This window comes from Prionailurus viverrinus, chromosome F1 (genome assembly GCF_022837055.1).
Source record: "Prionailurus viverrinus isolate Anna chromosome F1, UM_Priviv_1.0, whole genome shotgun sequence".
In the NCBI taxonomy this organism is placed as follows: Eukaryota; Metazoa; Chordata; class Mammalia; order Carnivora; family Felidae; genus Prionailurus; species Prionailurus viverrinus.
In genome coordinates this window covers 37,833,135-37,850,962 of record NC_062577.1, presented here as the reverse complement: position 1 = coordinate 37,850,962, position 17,828 = coordinate 37,833,135, and the positions used below count along the sequence as shown (strand labels likewise).

Below are 17,828 nucleotides of genomic sequence, written 5' to 3'. Positions count from 1 at the left end.
CCTCGCTGCTCAGTGCCTCATCTGGTCTGGCCACTCATTCTCTCCCTTCTTCGGCTTGCATCCCCCCTAGGTGGGTGCTGGTTTTACTCAGCTGGTCACCTCTGTGTGCACAGGATCTGGGTGCACTCCTGAGCCTGTACATGCGTGTCTTCAGCGTGTGCCTGATGTGTGTGCTGCGGCGTGTGTCTGCTCTGTGAGGGGTGTGTGTGTGGTGGGAGGGGGTGGGAGGAGGGGCAGTGTGTCTGTTCTATTTTTACTGGCCAGTTGCTGTCGCTCATAGTTTTCATAGCCTCCCCTCTGCTCTGCCCCTCACAGTCTGCGGTCCACAGCGAGACACGGGCCAGCCCAGCTCACAGAGACCGAACGAGGTAAGTGTCTGCAGCCCTGAACTTTGGATCGAGATCGAGCCCAGAGAGAAAAACTGGGGCTTGAGTTTCAGGAGACACCCAGGGCCTGGGGATGGAGGGAGACATGTCTTGCTTGTGCAACTGGGTTGGCTGGTGGAATGGCCCCCAAATGCTCCCACAAGGTTGCTCAAGGGGCCTCAGGGCAGAGCCGAGCAGATTCTGTTTCACACCAGGCTGTCCAGCGGGCCCCAGGAGGGAGAGGGCACCGAGGGGAAGGGGGTGGCATTGGGAATCAGGGAACGGGGGTGGCAGAGCTGCATCTGGAGGTTTAGGAGGAGCCTGGTGAGCAATACAAGTAGGCAATGCCTGCAGCAGAAAAGAAAGAAGGTTCTCCGGTGTGTGGAGCTCTGGGGGAGCCTGGAACACGGGACCCCAGCCCCTGCTGACTGAGGAAACCATCTTGTCTCTTTGTTCTTTGTCTTTGAGGGACGTGCTCAGTTCCCTTTGCCCACCTGTCTGTAGAGTAGGGCAAGAAGAGGTGAGGGCAGACTGCCAACACTGCTTGGCGAGGGCCCCACCCCTGTCCACTGCTCCTGGCTCTGAGGAGTAGAAGTAGTTGGGGTAGGGGGGCTCTAGGGGGGAAGGCCAATGGTGACAGCATTTGGGGTTGGGGCATGAGAGTCTGAACGCATAACAGAGGGCTCCTTCTATTGGGATCTGTGGCTGGGGGTGGGGTGAGGGCTAAAGGCAGCACCAGCCACCAGGTTTGGGAGACTGTCCCACAGCCGTCCTGAGATTAGGCTTTCCTGTTAAGAGCTCAAGATGGGGGTGTGGGAGTAACGATGCTTGCTAATAGTCAAAGAGGACTGGGGTGCCCTTGAACTGGGGTCCAAGGTCAGGGAATGGGGAACAGAGGGAAGCACATGAGCCTAACCAGAAACTTGTGTCCCTGATGATCAGGCGTGCAAAGGGATCGGTCCCGTCCCTAAAGACACAATCACTTATACACTTACACAGACGCTCACACACTCAGCCTCATAGTCTAGTTGATATTCCTGTCCCACCCCACGGGGCCTCAGGGAAAGGGAAGCTCAGAGTCCCAGTCCTCAGGCCCAGCTCAGAGTCAACCCCTGGCCATCTTTTGCTCCCTCCCTCCCTCCCTCCCTCCCTCCAGCGGTGGATTTTCTAATTATCTCCTTGCTTGCTACTTGTGGGGGTGAAGGAATGCTGGCTCTCCAGCCTCACATTTGCTGCTGCTATCTGCATCCTGACTCTGCTTATCAGGTTTCTGCTTGTCTCCCGTAGGACCTGTCAAGGGGTCCCTTCTGGTGGGTATCAGAGCACAGGCTGGGGACCCCTTGGCCTGGCATTTGTCAATGGGGCAAGCTGGGCGGGTGGGGGGGGGAGAGGGCAGACCCTGGAGCTTGGCAGGGGGCCCTGACTGGCCTGGGCAAGTAAGGCTCCATGCTGGTGACAGTGGGGCTGTCTGAGGGAGGTGTGAACATGGCCAAATGCCCACCAAGGGTGAGCCACATCCCTACTCAGCTGAGACCTGGTGCCCTCTGCAGACTGGCATTATGGGAGGCAATGATGGTGGATAGACAGACCTGGAGGTGTTTCTTTACCAGCTAGTGTTTCTTTTTGGACTTCCTCAGGAGTCTTCAGAGGAGAGGAGCCCTCAGAATAAACAGCTGGTGATAAAATCTAATTTCAGCCAAATATCTCTGGAATTTATGGATTGGCTCCTACCTCTCCCTCTGTGCCCCAGGGTGACAGCTGAGACTCTGGGGTCACACTCCCTTTCCCCCTCCTCCACCCTAGGCCTCACCCTCCCCAGGCAGCAGGGGCAGAGGTGGGGGGCCCAGAGGGCTTTCTGACAGGGTGGGGAGTTTCAGGACAGGTGGCCAAGTCCCACCCGTGGGGTGGGGGAGGAGGCTTCGTGGGCACAAAGGGAAAAGAGAGAATTAAGGCAGAGGCAGAAGGTGGCTCTGGAATAAAGTTACTGGTAGCTACTTTCCAAGTGTCCTTTAGATTTTGCCCTGCCCCCTACCAAACCACGTTCTTGGACCAGATTCGAACTCCCGATCCTGCGCTCCATGGCCCCCGATGCACACACGCCGGTTTCCTCCTCACTTCACAACCCAGCTCGGGATTCCTGTCCTGCCTTGCACACCTGCTCCCACCCGAGTTCCCCTTCTTTCCCCGATGTTTTGCACAGTCCCCACCCTCTACTGGAATGCTCTTTGTCCAGGCCCAGGCAAGATGGTGAGTCAGGTCTGGCTTTGGAGTATCCCCCTCGTGTAGCCTTGAGGACCCCCTTCTTGGCCTGGGTCCCCCAACTGTTGGGACTGAAGGGAGCCCCAGGATAACCCAGTCAAGGAGCTTCAAACCGTGCTGCACAGTCAGAGGTCCTCAAGAAGGCCTTGGGGCTCCTATGTAACCCGCTTCAACCTGGGCCGTTTACTCTTATTGATCACATTTGTGTTACTTCCAAGTAAAATTTGGTTTGAACGAAGGCTTTAAAGGCTTTTTTAAGTGGACAATTTATCTAACCTCGATTTTTGCAGAGGGGAAAACTGGCCTGGAGAGGGTCAGGATAAAGAACAGAGTAGAACACAGGATCTGCCCTGCCTCCTGGCTTGACACCCTCCAGGGCCCCCTCGCCGCCCTACCCCAGGGGTGCAGGTTGCACTGCCCTCTATGGGAGTAGCATGCCCGGGCCCAATTACATTGCACAGTGTCAACAGCGCCCTCTGGAGTTGTGCTCTATGGCAGCTACCTGTATTCCGTCTTCACTCGGTGCCACCCATCTTTCAGACTCTTCCCCTCTCTGAGAACTTCATGCCCACGCTCATCCATAGGACAGACTCTCAACTCAGCACGTTGTTTAGGGCCCCGTGACCTCACTCTTCAAACAGAGTTCCATGGATTCCATTCTGCTCCCCACAGGGGTTGGTAAACTTTTTCTGGAAAGGGCTTGATAATCAGTATGTTAGGCTCTGCAGGTCACAAAACTTTCTGTTGCATATTCTTTATTTTCCAACCCTTTAAGCAAAAAGAGTTTGGGGGCCAGACTTGGCCTGTGGACTGTAATTTGCCGATCCCCGCCCTACATGCCCGGCCAACAGAGCCACTTTGGGTTCTGATATTGCTTCTTTGCTCTTCTAAGACTTCTCTGTCTTGTGAGTGAATGAGTAAGTGGACGAGTGAATGAATGAACGAATGAATGAAATAAAGAATAAATGGACAAGTATTTATCCTATTCTGACCTGTTGGAATCCATTATGTCTGATTTCTTCTTCCTGTTGTCGGACACTCCCAGGCTGGGCTGCTGACACAGCCCCAAGGCTCAGCTGGGTTGGGAGGCAGGAGTCGTAACTTTCCCACACTGATGATTGCTTTGTGCCCGTAGGTGCTGCGCCCCCACCGCCACCACCATGCCTGAAGTGTAAGTAGCCCCGCCCCCACTGAGACTCCGGGAAAGCAAGGCCCATTGCTACAGATTTCAGCCCCATAGTTGAGGCCCCATCTGTCCAACCCCTGAAGCAGTTCCCCAGGAGATCAGATTCTAAAGCAGAACCAGTCCTGAGTGCCTGGGTGCCCAGTGTTACTGTGCATCGTCCTAGCCTTTGAGCAGAACTCATGCTCCAGGTTGCTTAGGGGAGAGCTTTGAGGCCTGTTTCAGAGTTTGTCCCTGCACCGATCAGATGAATTGCATGTGCCAGGCCATGATTTGACATTGGCCCAACAGATGAACAAAGCATTGGAAATTTGCCCACAAAGCCAGAGACAGAAGCTTTCACGTTGCTGGAACCCTGTGTTGAGGCTTCCCTGAAATTCCACCCCTCCTCCCTGGCTTACAATGACTAGTATCCCCCCGTGAGAACCTCCAGTAGCCCAGGGAGCCATTGGATTTTTATTCCGTTGTGCTGGTCCCCTTGCCTGATGCCTGATTTCCTTCCCGTGTATGATTGTCACCACACCGCCCCTGTCCAAGCTTGTCTACATGGTTCTGCTGTTGCATGTGTAATATGAATGGTTCACGCTCTGTCTTCTGTTCTCTCCTGTCCTTCCTGTGGTGGATGCCTGAAGCGAGGTAAGTGAGATTTGGGGTATCTTTGTTTTGGTTAGGTCTTGAGACTGGTAAAGGTGGCATAAACAGTGTGTGTGGCAGGGGGCGGGGGCAGGGCAGGTGGCCAGTGGCTAAGAAAGTCCCCGGAGAATAGAAATCTTGGGTGAAGATTCCGGGCAGGGGCTTCTTGGGGCCCAGGGTGGTGGCCCCAGTGCACAATCTCCCTGGAAGGTCGTCCTGGGGCTAGCTAGGGCCACGGCACAGCGGGGGGTGATTCTGCACCCATGCCTTGCTGTGCACCCTCGCTGAGCACGGAGCAAGTACTTCCTCACTTGTTCTGCTCACTTGTCCAGCCCTGGGGGACCATCTTGTTTTTTGCAGAGCTGGTCCTATGCAAAGCCATATTTGAAGAGTAACAAGGCATCATCATTGGGCTATTCTACCCCTGCCCGGTGACCAAACATTGAGGGAGGAGCACAGAGATGTCCTTCCACTCCCCTCAGGTCTTAGGTAACTCTGAAACAATCCAGATTTATCAGGCTGCTGAGAACACAGCCTGTATATTCAGCCCTGGGTTAGGAACTTCAGGGATAGGGCTGTGGACTCTGAACTGGCAAGGGTGGGAATTAGTAGCACCGATGGAGGGGGCATTTGGCACAGAGATTCTCAATGAGATTCTCAGTACACCATTTTTCAATAGCCATACGAATTTCTTTTTTTTCTTTTTAATGTTTATTTATTTATTTTGAGAGAGAGAGAGAGCAAGAGCAGGGAAAGGGCAGAGAGAGAGCGAGAGAGAGAGAATCCCAAGCAGGCTCTGCGTTGTGAGGGCAGAGCCTGATACGGGATTCCATCTCCTGAACAGCGAGAGCATGACCTGAGCTGTAATCAAGCATCAGACGCTTAACTGACTGAGCCACCCCGGCGCCCCACCATATGAATGTCTAAGTTTTGCTGAGGCTCATAGTAAAGTGAGTCACCACTGATTGATGATGCAACGAGGTGTCCCATAAGCTCACCAAACAGCGGGGGAACGACATTGCAACAAAACCTTTCTATGAGTACATTACAGTGTGTAAACCGTGAGTGGTAATGATTATAGTCACGGGCCGTTTCTCCCACGAGCACACCAATCTGAGACGCAGTCCCAACCTCGCTTGAGAAGGTGAAGGGACAAACAGAACTGCTCTCGCCAGTCGGATTAGAAGTCACACATTCCACGCACAAAATGTAAGGTCATTTTTCTCCCATTTTCTCCCGCAAATCCTGCTCACTTCTACTTTACACACTAGCCTAACAAACCAGAGCTATGCTCTCCCGGCCCGCAGCGCGGTACAGTCTACGCTGCTTGCTGGTAACAATGAGAATCGACAACCTGTGGTCAAGAAGAGATACAAATACTCAGGAGGCCTCAAGCCTCATCAGTTAGGAACTGCACAGCCCGCCTCACCTTCGCCTCCCCCGAGGGAAACGCTGCCGTAGAGCTAAGACTTGTGAGAACATGTCCAGTTAGCAGGAATATATCAAGGATTTTTTTAATAAGAAAATAAGGTTTAAAAAAAATTTGTTTAATGTTTATTTTTGAGACAGAGAGACAGAGCATGAATGGGGGAGGGGCAGGGGGAGACGGAGACACAGAATCCCAAGCAGGCTCCAGGCTCTGAGCTGTCAGCCCAGAGCCTGACGTGGGGCTCGAATTCATGGACCGTGAGATCATGACTTGAGCCAAAGTCGGACGCTTAACTGACTGAGCCACCCGGGCGCCCCCAGAAAACGAGGTTTTTATACCTGAGGAAGATGAATACGGCTGATGTTGACATTAAAAAAGCTGTGATGGCTAAAAAGATATACTTCTTCACGCATGAAATTCACAGCTTGTTCCTCTGACATAACAGATCATCAAGGTGTTGGTACATTACTATGTAGAGCACTAACAGGTGCCTCTCTTTCATGCCTTCCAAAGGATTTGCACGTCCACGATGTCATTCTGTCTGTAATAACTCTGTGGACTGAGGAAGGTGGGTCTCAGCATCCTTATTTACAGACGAGGAAGGAGGTGTCCACAGAGGTCATGTGACCCACGTAGGCTCCCACCAGCGTTAGAACCAGGATTGAAAGCGGGGGCTTCAGCCTCTAAGTCAAGGTAGCTGACTACAGCATTCTCTGAATTTGAGGGGCTCAGTCACAGAGGTGAGGGACCTGTTAAGGGACCCTATGGCGAGGATTCCGGGTAGTGATGGTGAACCTGGCTGGCACGCACGCATCCTAGCCTAGACCACATTTCCGGTTTTGCAGCCTCTACCTCACCACCTGTCTCTCCCCTTCTCACCCTCAGAGAAAGCCCAAGATCACTGCCTCCCGCAAACTGCTGCTGAAGGTGAGGCTTCGTGCTGGCTCTGGGGGACATCCAGTGGGAGACGGAGGAGGGCATGTGGTGCAGACTCTGTGGGGGTGTGGAGGGTTGTAGGGGGTGAAGAGGAAGGAGGCCAAAGTGAGGGTGATGAGTGGGCAGAGGGGACTCAGCCACTGCCTGAGACTGGTGGTCAGTGAGTGGGAACCTGAATCTATGGAGTCCTGGCACCTGCCCAGATTCCTGAGAGGAGGCAGTGACCAGCTTCAGGGTGACAATCCCCTGGTGGCAGGCAGAGGGCCTTGCTTTATTTTGGCAAGAGTTTCTCTCTTTGGAGCTCTGTGGCCCAGAACAGATCAGAAGTGGGTAAGAGGGAGACTGAGGGAAAAACAAGTTCCGGGGTCCAAGAAATGCTGCGTGCGGTCTCTCAGTGCTTGCTCTCACATGGTCCTGCCTGCAGCCAGCCCACACACCTGCACACCCCGTGGGACTATCTTGTTCGTACTCTCCCAGGGCTGCCTGGGCTGCGCCCTGACCAGTATGAGAACACGTGGCTTGTAGAGTCAGAGGCAAGAGCAGAGCCTTCCGCTCTGGCCCTGATGCTGGGGGGGGTGGGGGGGGGCGGAGGGAGAGGATGTGGGGAATACGAGGGCCCCAGGCCCCGGGGTCAGGAGGCTCTGTCCCATCTAGAGCCTGATGCTGGCCAAGGCCAAGGAGTGCTGGGAGCAGGAGCACGAGGAGCGGGAGGCTGAGAAGGCACGCTACCTGGCCGAGCGCATCCCCACGCTGCAGACCCGTGGCCTGTCCCTCAGTGCTCTGCAGGTGAGTCTGCACGGCTGACCCCAGGGCCCAGCTGGCAGGAGCCTGAGCTAACACTGGCTCCAAGCTCGGTTCATTTACAAGTGGCTCTTCCCTTACAAGGTCTCATGTCATCTCATAGACCCCTGGGAGGTGGTGCTGGTAGATCCCATGTCACAAGCGCAGGAAGGGAGACTCGGAGCCGGGAGGAGCAGCTCTGTGGGTGGGGCCAGGCCAAGGCTGGGGCCCCACATCAGACCAGTGCCAGGGCCTGGAAGGTGTGCAGTGGGGTGGGAGTGGGGGGGATCTTGGGAGGCCCCATTTCTCCCCTTCTCCTGCAAATAGGTTTTTAATGTTTGTAAAACACTGGTACCTGTTTACATGCCAGTGGCTGCAGAGAAAAGAGACTGGAAGGAAATATACCAAAATGTCACCAATGGTCATCTTCTACTGGTGACATCACTCATTATTTTAAAAAATTTTTTAAATGTTTATTTATTTTTGAGGGGGGGGAGAGAGAGAGAGAGAGAGAGAGAAAGCAGGGGAAGGGCAGAGAGAGAGAGAGAGAGAGACAGAATCTGAAGCAGGCCCCAAGCTCTGACCTGTCAGTGCAGAGTCCAACATGGGGCTCGAAGCCACAAACCACAAGATCATGACCTGGGCCGAAATCAGACATTTAATCGCCTGAGCCACCCAGGCACCCCACTCGTTATTTTTATTATGTTCTTTTTGTTTAACACATAGTTTTCAAATTTTCTACAATTAACTGATTTTTATAAGAAAACTTTTTAAAGAAAACAGTTATACTCAGAAAGGAAAACAAAAGGCTTACACACTGAGCTATCAGAAGCCATGAACCTCAGAGAAAAGGGGATGGTCAGGTCCTTTCCAGAATGTAAATCTTGCAAAGGTGCTGGGCATGGAGGCAGAAAAGAAAGGCTGGGGTCCCCAAAGCTCCTGTCCCCTCTTTTCTGTTTGTGCTTGATTAACCTTTCTTCCTCCAGGACCTCTGCCGGGACCTGCACGCCAAGGTGGAGGTGGTGGATGAGGAGAGATATGACATTGAGGCCAAATGCCTCCACAACACCAGGGAGGTGAGCCTGTAGGAGGAGAGGGCAGGCTGGGTGCATGGTGGGGCGATGTCCAATGTCCGGGGCAGGTGGGGGGGGCAATGATGCTGCAGCCGTGGACTAGGTAGGTCCCCCTTCTCCTGCAGGGTCTGGGAAGTGGCCTCTTGGGAAGCTCTGGTCTCTCCACTCCAGCCCCTAGGACTGGAGATGGGCAGAGAGGATAATCACACAGATGAAAAGCACAAACTTCCTCCCAACCGGCCACACGGGCTCCTCAGCCTAAGAGGAGCTGCCCTCTTTGTTCACCCACACAAACAATCATATGCTTGTTAATAACATCTTCCCTTTGTGAATGGCTTTCATGTGCATTGCACCCTTTGATCCTCCCTACACCCCCCGTGGATGAAGTAGGTGCTATTATCTGCACGTTACAAAGAGGGACGCTGAGGTTCAGAGAGGCTGAGAAATTTGGTCCAGGTCACACAGTGGTGATTGTGGGACCAGGTCTGGTCGCTGCCCCCCCGCCCCCACGCCCACCCACTGCAGTGCCCTGTGCTCCCTCGGTGTGGGGCGTGGGAATATTAGCTCAGTCCAGACCCTGCTCCAGTGTGATGGGGCAGAACTTAGCAGGGCAGGACTCCTGATGCTGTAGTGAGCTGCTCCTGGGTGCTTGTTCAAACAGGGAGGAGGGGACGTAGTGGGATGGGACACCACTTTGTTTCTTCCTACTTCTCCCATCAGGAATGATGGTTTGTGGCATCACTAATCTTCCCAGAATTCCCTCTAGAGATAGCACCCTGGAGTGGAGTTCATCCGCCCCACTGGACCAAGGCTGTGCCCTCAATGAACTGCTTTGAAGGCTCACTCGGAGGGGCTACTTAGAAGCAGAAATGGGGCCACAGGAATAAGAGGCAGCAGCCCCCCCACCCCAAACAGGGCTTCCAAACCAGACTTGTGCTGAGTTTGGTGGGACTGCCCTATCTATTCACCCTACCCTGACAGAGAGGGGCTAATGCGCTTTATCTGTCCATTTACTCTTTCATTCATTCGTCAACAAACACATTGTGGCTATTTGCAAAGTGATGAGTGGGTCTGAGTGTCCCAGAGGGTCTGGCCTGGAAGCTGGAGAATTTGGCGGGTGGTTTTGGCTGGAACTGTCGAAGTCTGAGGTCCTCAGGAAGGGTGCCCTGGGGGTGCACGCAGTCTCTCCAGTGAACCCTCGATTCTTCTCACCTGCAGATTAAGGACCTGAAGCTGAAGGTACTGGACCTCCGTGGGAAATTCAAGCGTCCACCACTGCGTCGGGTCCGGGTCTCAGCTGATGCCATGCTCCGGGCCCTACTGGGCTCCAAGCACAAGGTGTCTATGGATCTGCGGGCCAACCTGAAGTCAGTGAAGAAGGAAGACACAGAGAAGGTGAGGAGCCCTCTTCTCAGAACCTTTCACTCCCTGTCCCATCAGCCTTTACCAGTCACTCCATCACATAGACTCAGGCAGGAGCTCCTGTTGGAGGCCAGGCAGCCTGTTAGAACATTCTAGAACCCTCTGGGAGACCAGTGATGAAGTCTTATTCTGTTTTGGAAGAAAGAAGACTTGCTCCCTTCTCTCAGGCTGCTCTCAATCTGAGGAGGAAACTGGGACATGAAGAAAGCCAGACCAAGCAATAAAGTAAAAACTCTACCCAGTGTGAAGAGAATGTGGAGTTAGGATGACAAGGGAGACAGTGACCTCTGTCGCTACTGGGGAAAAAGACAGCAGATCATTGTGGTCATAGGACCCATGAGCACAGAAATTAGAAAACTGAGTTCAATCACTCATTCAGGAACAAATCACTCAAAGCTGATTGAGCTCAATATATGTGCCCAGAATCGATGGGCTCTAGAAGGAACATGGATGAAAGGCATGGTCTCTGGCCCTAGAAGCTTCATAAAGAGAAGAGATGGCCAGGCAATATGCTGATAAAATGGGACATGCGCCAATTTATGAGGAGGTAGGTTAGAAGGGGTGGCCTTGAGCTGCCTTGAGCACCAGACCAGGAAGTTGGTGTAGGTCTGGAGGCAATGTTGGGCTGTGAGTTCACTGGGGTGGGAACTAGCCCCAATCATCCAGAACTTTCAGCTGACACAGCCTCCTCCTTCCTGTGGAGCTTGATATGTGTCTATCTCTGAATGTGTCCTTGGACCTCACCAGCTGGGTAGGGCTGTCAGCATTTCCTCTTCTTGAAGAGACTGACTTTCTTTCCTTCTTCTTTTTTTTTAATGTTTAAATGTGTTTATTTATTTTGGGAGAGAGAGAGAGCATGCATGCACATGTGTGAGCAGGGGAGGGGCAGAGAGAGAGGGAGAGAATCCCAAGCAGGCTCCACACTGGGGCTCCCACATGGGGCTCGATCCCATGAACCGTGACATGACCTGAGCTGAAATCAAGAATCAGGCGCTTAACCAACTGAGTCACCCAGGGGCCCCGAGGAGTCTGACTTTCTTTCCTTTTCTTTTTTTTTTTTTTAAATGTTTATTTATTTTTGAGAGAGACAGAGACAGAGAGCAATCAGGGCGGGGCCAGAGAGAGAGGGAGACACAGAATCCGAAACAGGCTCCAGCTGTCGGCACAGAGCCCGACACGGCGCTCGAACTCACAGACTGCGAGAACATGACCTGAGCCGAAGTCGGACGCTTAACCCACTGAGCCAGCCAGGCGCCCCTGGAGTCTGACTTTCTAGCACCTAGTTTCTTTTACGTCTGGGGGTCCTGGCTGCCCTCTGGCCTGCTAAGTCTCTGATGTGTGTGTGGCCTGCCCACAGGAGAGGCCCGTGGAGGTGGGCGACTGGAGGAAGAACGTGGAAGCCATGTCTGGGATGGAAGGCCGGAAGAAGATGTTTGATGCCGCCAAGTCTCCCACCTCACAGTAGAGGTACCTAGAGACCAGCTCCCTTCTTCTTGGGCCCACCAGAATCTAACAGATAACAGGGGCTCCAGAACGATGGCTGGTGGGTTGGGCCCAGTGTGGTGCATCGAGGAGAGTCAGCTCTGCTCAACTCAGCCCTGGCTCTAGCAACCTAAGGCCTTGGGCACATCATTTCTGCTTTGGGGCGTTGTTTGTTACCCTCATCTATAAAACTGGAGGCTGTAGCAGATCAGTGTTCTCCAAGCGTGGTCCTCAGACCAGTGGCATCAGTACCACCTGCTAATGATCTGGCTCCACCCCTGAGCCATTGAATCAGCAACTCTGGGGTGGGCCAGCCCTGTAGGTATTCTCCTGCAAGACCTTGAGAGCCACTGGGTGAGACGATCCCTGGGGGCCCCCCAACTCTGACTTGCTGAACATCTAAGCTTTTTAAAATACCTCCTGGCAAAGTACCCCAAATCACAGTCTCTGGTTCCAGGGGGGTTCTATTCAGAGAAGACGAGGCCCCCCCGCCCCTTCTCTGAGGAAGTTGCTGGAGAAAGCAGCAAAGTTAGGCCTCATAAAATCCCCATGGGAGTGCCAAGGGGATGTGCAGTAGGGCAGAGGTCTGCTAAATAGCCCTGGCAGGGCAGGCTTTCCAGAGCTCTGAGCTCCCTGAGGAAGTGATGGGCAAGGATTAGTAGATACAGGAGAAGGGCGTGTCAGAAGGCTGATGTGCAAGTTAAGAGCCCAGAAGCGGAAATTAACCAGTGGTGGAGGAGGAGCCACAGTGGGGAGGAGCAGTGATTGGGCTTCAGAAAGGAGAGGGGAGGAAGCTTGGGCCCTGGGCTGCCAAGCTGAGGCTTCATAGGCGCCCCTCTGGATGGTGGTCCAGCCCCGGGTGTGCTAGGGGTGAGAAGTTCCAGAACTGTATCTCCTGCGGGTAAATCTGTAAAATGGCTTCTGCCTCTTTGTCCCTACAGGCCGGCTTGCTGCACTGTGCTCTGAGCTTCCGCTTCTCCCTCCTACCTCCAGCCTGCCTCACCTGCCTCTCTGCATCCCACCCTGCATTTCGGAACATCCCATCCTGCTCCCACCTCTCCCCTCCAGCCTGAGTGCCCTCCTCTGGAAGTGGGATTAAACAGACACCCAAGAGGACAAACACACCAGTGTCTGAAGAGTTCACCCTAGCAGGGTATAGATCCTGGCCAGCCGTGGTACAGCCAAGCTGAGGAGGAAGAGGTGTGAGAGCATCTTCCCTCTGGCCCGGTGCTGCCTCCCACCACTGCTTCTATGACATGTAGGGTGCCCCCAGGCATCACATCTCCATTAAAAACCAGGGTTCTGGTCATTTCTGTAGCTCTGGCTGTGAGTGCTCAGAAGAAAAAGAAAGACAGGGAGTCTGAAGAGATGGCTGTTCTGGGCTCGAGGCATGAGCTCAGGGTCTGAATGGAGGTCTAAGGAGTTGGCAGCTGCCTGCTAAGGTCCGTCTGGGACCCCTTCTGTGCAGCCCCAGTGACATCAAACAGCACCCTGTCACCATCCAGGACACTCAGATTACCCAGGCCCTAGCCTCTGGAACAGCCCCAGCCCTACCTAATGACTCCAGCCAGCAGAATGGGCTTCTGCATTCAAAGCCCCTTGCCCTGCTTGATTTCACAGTTCCCTTTCTCTGAAAACCTGCATTATCTCTCACTGGAAGCTGCTGGATATTCCTGAGTATTCTGGGCTGAGAGGTCAGGGTGCTTTCAGCCCCTTACCTGGTCCTACAGGCCTGGGCAAGAGTTACTCAGCGCCCTGGCCCAGGCAGGAGGGACAACTCGCAGTCCTACGTCTGGCCACTAGGTGGCTCCTTACCCACCACCATCCCTGGGGCTTTCCTTTCCATCTGATCCCTGCTCCCTCCACCTTCATCCACTTTCCTCCCAGTTTCTCTTCACACTCCTGGACTGGTCATATCCTCCATATCCACTTGCCTCGGGGTGGGCCGACCAGTGGTCTGCCCTCTAAATGAGGTCCTTTCTCCATTCCACTGATATCTGGACCCAAAGCCTGATGAGGGGTGTGAGCCTGCTGGGGTGGAATCAGGGGAGGGGACAGCCTCCCCCGCTGCCCTCCCACATACCAAGGAGAGTGGCTCCTATGGAACAGAGACCAAAGTTCTGGGTAGAGCAGAGCCTGGCTTTTCAGGGCGGTGTCCTGGTGACTCCTGAATTAAGCCTACAAAGAAAGTGGCTGTCCCCGACCGGGGCCCTTTGACTTTTTGATCACTTCAGCCCCGGTCCCAGAGAGGCTGAGCTGTCTGAGGAGTCCCCCTTCCTCCCACCCTGTGAGTCCCTGTTCTGCCCTCTGCTCCCAGGGTATTATCTGCCACAAATGCCAGAAGCTGAGTACAAAGTGCAGCGCCAGCTACTTTCTGGGGCAGGCCCTCGGACCCAGATCTGCTCAGCCTGCCAGTCCCTTGAAGGACCAGCAGCTTGGGATGCGTTTAGGGAAGGCAACACTCTGCCTGGGGTTCTTGCGACAGCCAGCTCAGTAGGCAGAAAGGCAGATGTGTGCAAAGAGCACAGCTCCTACCATATTCAGAAAGCCTTAGGCGTGGACACACCCAGTCTCTCTCATACGCACACACGAAGCTGGAGAACCTGATGGGGCCGGTCTGTACACAGAGGATGGGGTTGGGCTTCGTGCCCGGGCAGCCACAGAAACCCACCCTTCCCTGCCTCAGAGGGCTCCTCCCGGCTGGCCTGGGTCCAGAGCATGGTCTCCTTGCTTTGCCTCTTCTCAGCCCTTTGAGAGAGCCTGGCCCCAAGTTCCAAAGCCAAACATCAGTTCCACCAGTCGACTGTTAACCTGGGGCCCTGGCAGATTGGGGTCTCCACCCTGCCCTACAGAGGCAGGAGACCAGCCCCAGGTCTGACTCAAAACAAACACCTCGGTGCAGAGAGCCCTTGGGGCCAACTCAACACACCTAAGGTGGGTGCCCTCTGGGAAAGGGCCACGGGCATCCAAAGGCTTTCTGGAGGTCATCATTTGGTTTTTCCTGCTTCCCTGCACGGCTGAACCTAATCCACCTCCCGTGAGGGTGGACCAAGGGCAAAGAGGCAAAACGCTTCCAGGAAGCCAAAACCACGGGAACTGAGTGGGTGAGGGAAGAGGCACGCGCCGTCACAGGGCTGCTTTGGGTGGGACAGCAACCTTGGGAGGAGGCTGCTCATTTCGTTGTAGCTGTGAACAGGGCCTGGGTGGGAGGCATGGTATCCGGAGAGACACGATTCCGCCCCTTTCCTCACGGAGGGCCAGCACGACCCGGACCAGATACAGGGGGAGCTGAGCTGGGACCTGGGCCTCCCCCTGAAAACAGATCCCACATGCAGCCCATTTACTAAGTGCCAGGCACCACACTGTACACAGCTTCACACTTGACCTTCACAACAGCTCCATGAGAAAGGTGCTATTCCTGGGGCATAGAGAGGCTAGCGTCTTCCCGTGGCCGCACAGGTAGGAGCCAGGATTCAACCCAGGCAGTCTGTTAGAGCCCGTATGCTTAGTCACTATTTTAATAAGAATAAATATGATGTTCAATGCTTTATCAGAATTATATCATTACATTCTCCCAAAATGCTAACAAATAGATCCTCTCATCTTGGATTGGTGGGTGAGGACGTGGAGGCTTGGAGAGGTGAAGTAATTCACCCCAAGTCACAGGGTTTGGTAGCCTGGAGCCTCGGTCAACCTGCCTTTGGGGTAGTGCTTCCTGGGGCCTGACTTACCACAAAGAGCCCAAGCAGCCACCTTCCGGAAGGGACATGGCGGGGGGGGGGGGGGGGTGTCAGGGGCCCACCCTATGCACCTGAGGAATCCCAAAATCCCTACAAAAAGGGAAGGCATTCAAATGAAATACAAATGTCCCCCAACTGAGCCAAGGCGAGGTCTTCCTCCAACACTGGGGCCAGAACTGGGGGCGGAGGGAGGGGCGATTTCTTGGGGGAGGCCTGTGGTTAAGCTGGGTAAACGTCTCCCCTGCAGCTCGAGATGGACCTGCTGCGCCTCTCTCCTTGGTAGGAAGGGCTAGGGCAGAATGCCACCTGCGAACGCCCTTGCCTGCCCCAGAGTCCTCGGGAGGCCAGCGGCTGCCTCTCCCTCCCCACGAGTGCCCTATCTCCATGGGGGCAGGAGGCCAGGCCCCCTGTCTGTCTGGAGCCCACCTCCAGCAGGTTGATCAGGGCAGGCCCAACATCCAGGGCTGCCGGGGCTAAAGTGCCCTGCTGAAGGAGGGAGCTGAGTTAAACATTAGCCCCAGAGGCCCCCCACGAAGTAAGTCAGACTCCCCGCAGGGATCTGGGCTGGGCAGCCAGGGGGGGCGGTTCCGTTCCAGCTGGGTGACCAAACTACTGAAGGCTGGGACAGGTTGCTGGGACCAGTGCAGGTGGCAGCCTCCTCTCATGACCGCATCAGTGCTCTCTCCTCAAAACTCCCCAAAGCTTGCCAGCCTGAGGCTCCTTCACTGGAGCTGAGGAACAAGAGTATTCTCTTACTCCCCAGACACACTCCTAAGCTGGCCAGTGGGTCCCTTGGGCTGAGCAGTGTGAGTCTCTATAACCCCCTGGCACCGGCACAGAGAACTGCAGTCAACATCTGGAGCCCAGAGAAGGAAAGCGACTTGTTCAAGGTCACAGACATAATTGGAGATGAAAACACAGGTCCTTGGACCCCCAGTCTACTGAGAAAACTGGATGTGGGTGGAGGTTTGCTATCCCAGCCAGAGGCAGAGGCCTGGTGACCTTAGTGGGTGGCCCACCTCTGGCCTGGCTCAGCACCCGTCTGGCTCCAGTGCCAACAACTACCCCTGTCACTGGCCAGCACAGGCTGGGTGAGCCCGACCCTCTAGGTTTTGGAGAGAAACATGGCCTCATCTGCGTGTTCCAAACTGGGAGCCCCTGGGGGAGGAGTGTGTGTGTGAACATTCCCAGCTGTTCATCTAAAGGTGAGCCAGGTATGTGTGCACACAGCATGCAGTGGCTTGCCTGTCACAGAGTGGGGTGGACGCCCGCGTGTCCCTTGTACTGGTGCTTCGCGGATGCAACTCTCATGAGCTCTTTGTGACCCAAATTTCAACTGCCCCACTGTGCTGCTGAGGAAGCCAGGGCCCCTGGGGTGAAGTTTCCACAAAGCTAACTGTACTCAGTGACAAGGATGGATGTATGCATGCCTTCGTCTATTTTAGTATTAAAATATTCTTTACTTACGGAGCAGAGGATGGTGGGTGGTAATTGTCTTTTAAATGTTCTTCCTTTGCTAAATAAAATGGTAGCAACACCATTTGGGGATTCGTATTTAAAAAGTATAACGAGGGGCGCCTGGGGTTAAGCGGCCAACTTCAGCTCAGGTCATGATCTCGCGGTCCGGTCCGTGAGTTCGAGCCCCGCGTCGGGCTCTGTGCTGACAGCTCAGAGCCTGGAGCCTGTTTCCGATTCTGTGTCTCCCTCTCTCTCTGACCCTCCCCCGTTCATGCTCTGTCTCTCTCTGTCTCAAAAATAAATAAATGTTTAAAAAAAATGCTTTAAAAAAAATAAAAAATAAATAAAAAGTATAATGAATTTGTAAAAACCCAAAGCCAGGGAACCACTGCTGTGTGTGTGTGTGTGTGTGTGTGTGTGTGTGTGTGTGATTACTTCACTTATTTGTTTTCTGCCTTCCCGGAGAGTGGTCTGGCAGTTGTTTAGCGGGTATATATGAATGAGAATAAAACTGAAATGTCAGGGTGTGACTTACAAATCTGATGGTTTGGGGCCAGGGGATCCCCCTAAATCTCCACTCTGGACTCTTTAGAGAAGGGGAAGCTGCCCTAGGAGCTTTGTCGATAGGGGTTGAGGGTGGGGATTCCAGACATCAGTTCTGGCAGGGGAGGAGAGAGATGACCCCTTCCCCCACTGCTGGCTGGGAAGTCTTGAGAACCCCTTGCCTTTGACCTGGGAATTCCCCATGTGACATGCCCTACCTTCACGGATTCTCCCCAGAGGAAGTGACCGGCACATGCCTGCGGTTTTTAATGTCTGTACATTGAAGAGCTATGAAATGAACACCCCTATGCCAACCACTCACGTAAAGACGGAGGGGATTGCAAATACTTTCAAAGGCCCTTCCTCTCCACAAAGGTAAACACAATCCTCAACTCTGTGTTTACTATTCTCTTGGTTCTCTTTACAGCGCTGCTCCGCATTTTGGAATTTCTACACAAGATATCGTTTACTTTTGCATTTGCCGGGGGTGGGGCGTGTAAACCCGACAGAAATGCATGCTTCTTG

General features: G+C 54.0%; 1 protein-coding gene across 2 annotated transcripts; it reads left to right on the top strand.

Moving 5' to 3' along the window:
• Positions 1 to 358: 358 nt before the first annotated feature.
• TNNI1 (troponin I1, slow skeletal type) lies at positions 359 to 12,858 on the top strand. 2 transcript variants are annotated; one of them, XM_047839784.1, is made up of 9 exons: positions 359 to 368; positions 3,760 to 3,795; positions 4,440 to 4,443; positions 6,755 to 6,796; positions 7,460 to 7,591; positions 8,572 to 8,661; positions 9,877 to 10,053; positions 11,438 to 11,547; positions 12,504 to 12,858. In XM_047839784.1, the coding sequence occupies exons 2-8, from the start codon at positions 3,785 to 3,787 to the stop codon at positions 11,543 to 11,545; spliced, it is 564 nt and encodes a 187-aa protein (XP_047695740.1). In that variant the 5' UTR covers positions 359 to 368; positions 3,760 to 3,784; the 3' UTR covers positions 11,546 to 11,547; positions 12,504 to 12,858. The 2 variants fall into 2 exon arrangements, with proteins under 2 accessions (XP_047695740.1, XP_047695739.1); XM_047839783.1 differs by lacking the exon at positions 359 to 368 and adding an exon at positions 3,234 to 3,298.
• The last annotated feature ends 4,970 nt before the right edge of the window (positions 12,859 to 17,828 follow it).

What these genes read in the sequence shown, in the direction of transcription:
- TNNI1 (XM_047839784.1), top strand. An exon ending in GCCTCCACAACACCAGGGAG is followed by an intron (nt 8,662 to 9,876) that starts GTGAGCCTGTAG and finishes TCTCACCTGCAG; the next exon opens with ATTAAGGACCTGAAGCTGAA. An exon ending in AGAAGGAAGACACAGAGAAG is followed by an intron (nt 10,054 to 11,437) that starts GTGAGGAGCCCT and finishes GCCTGCCCACAG; the next exon opens with GAGAGGCCCGTGGAGGTGGG.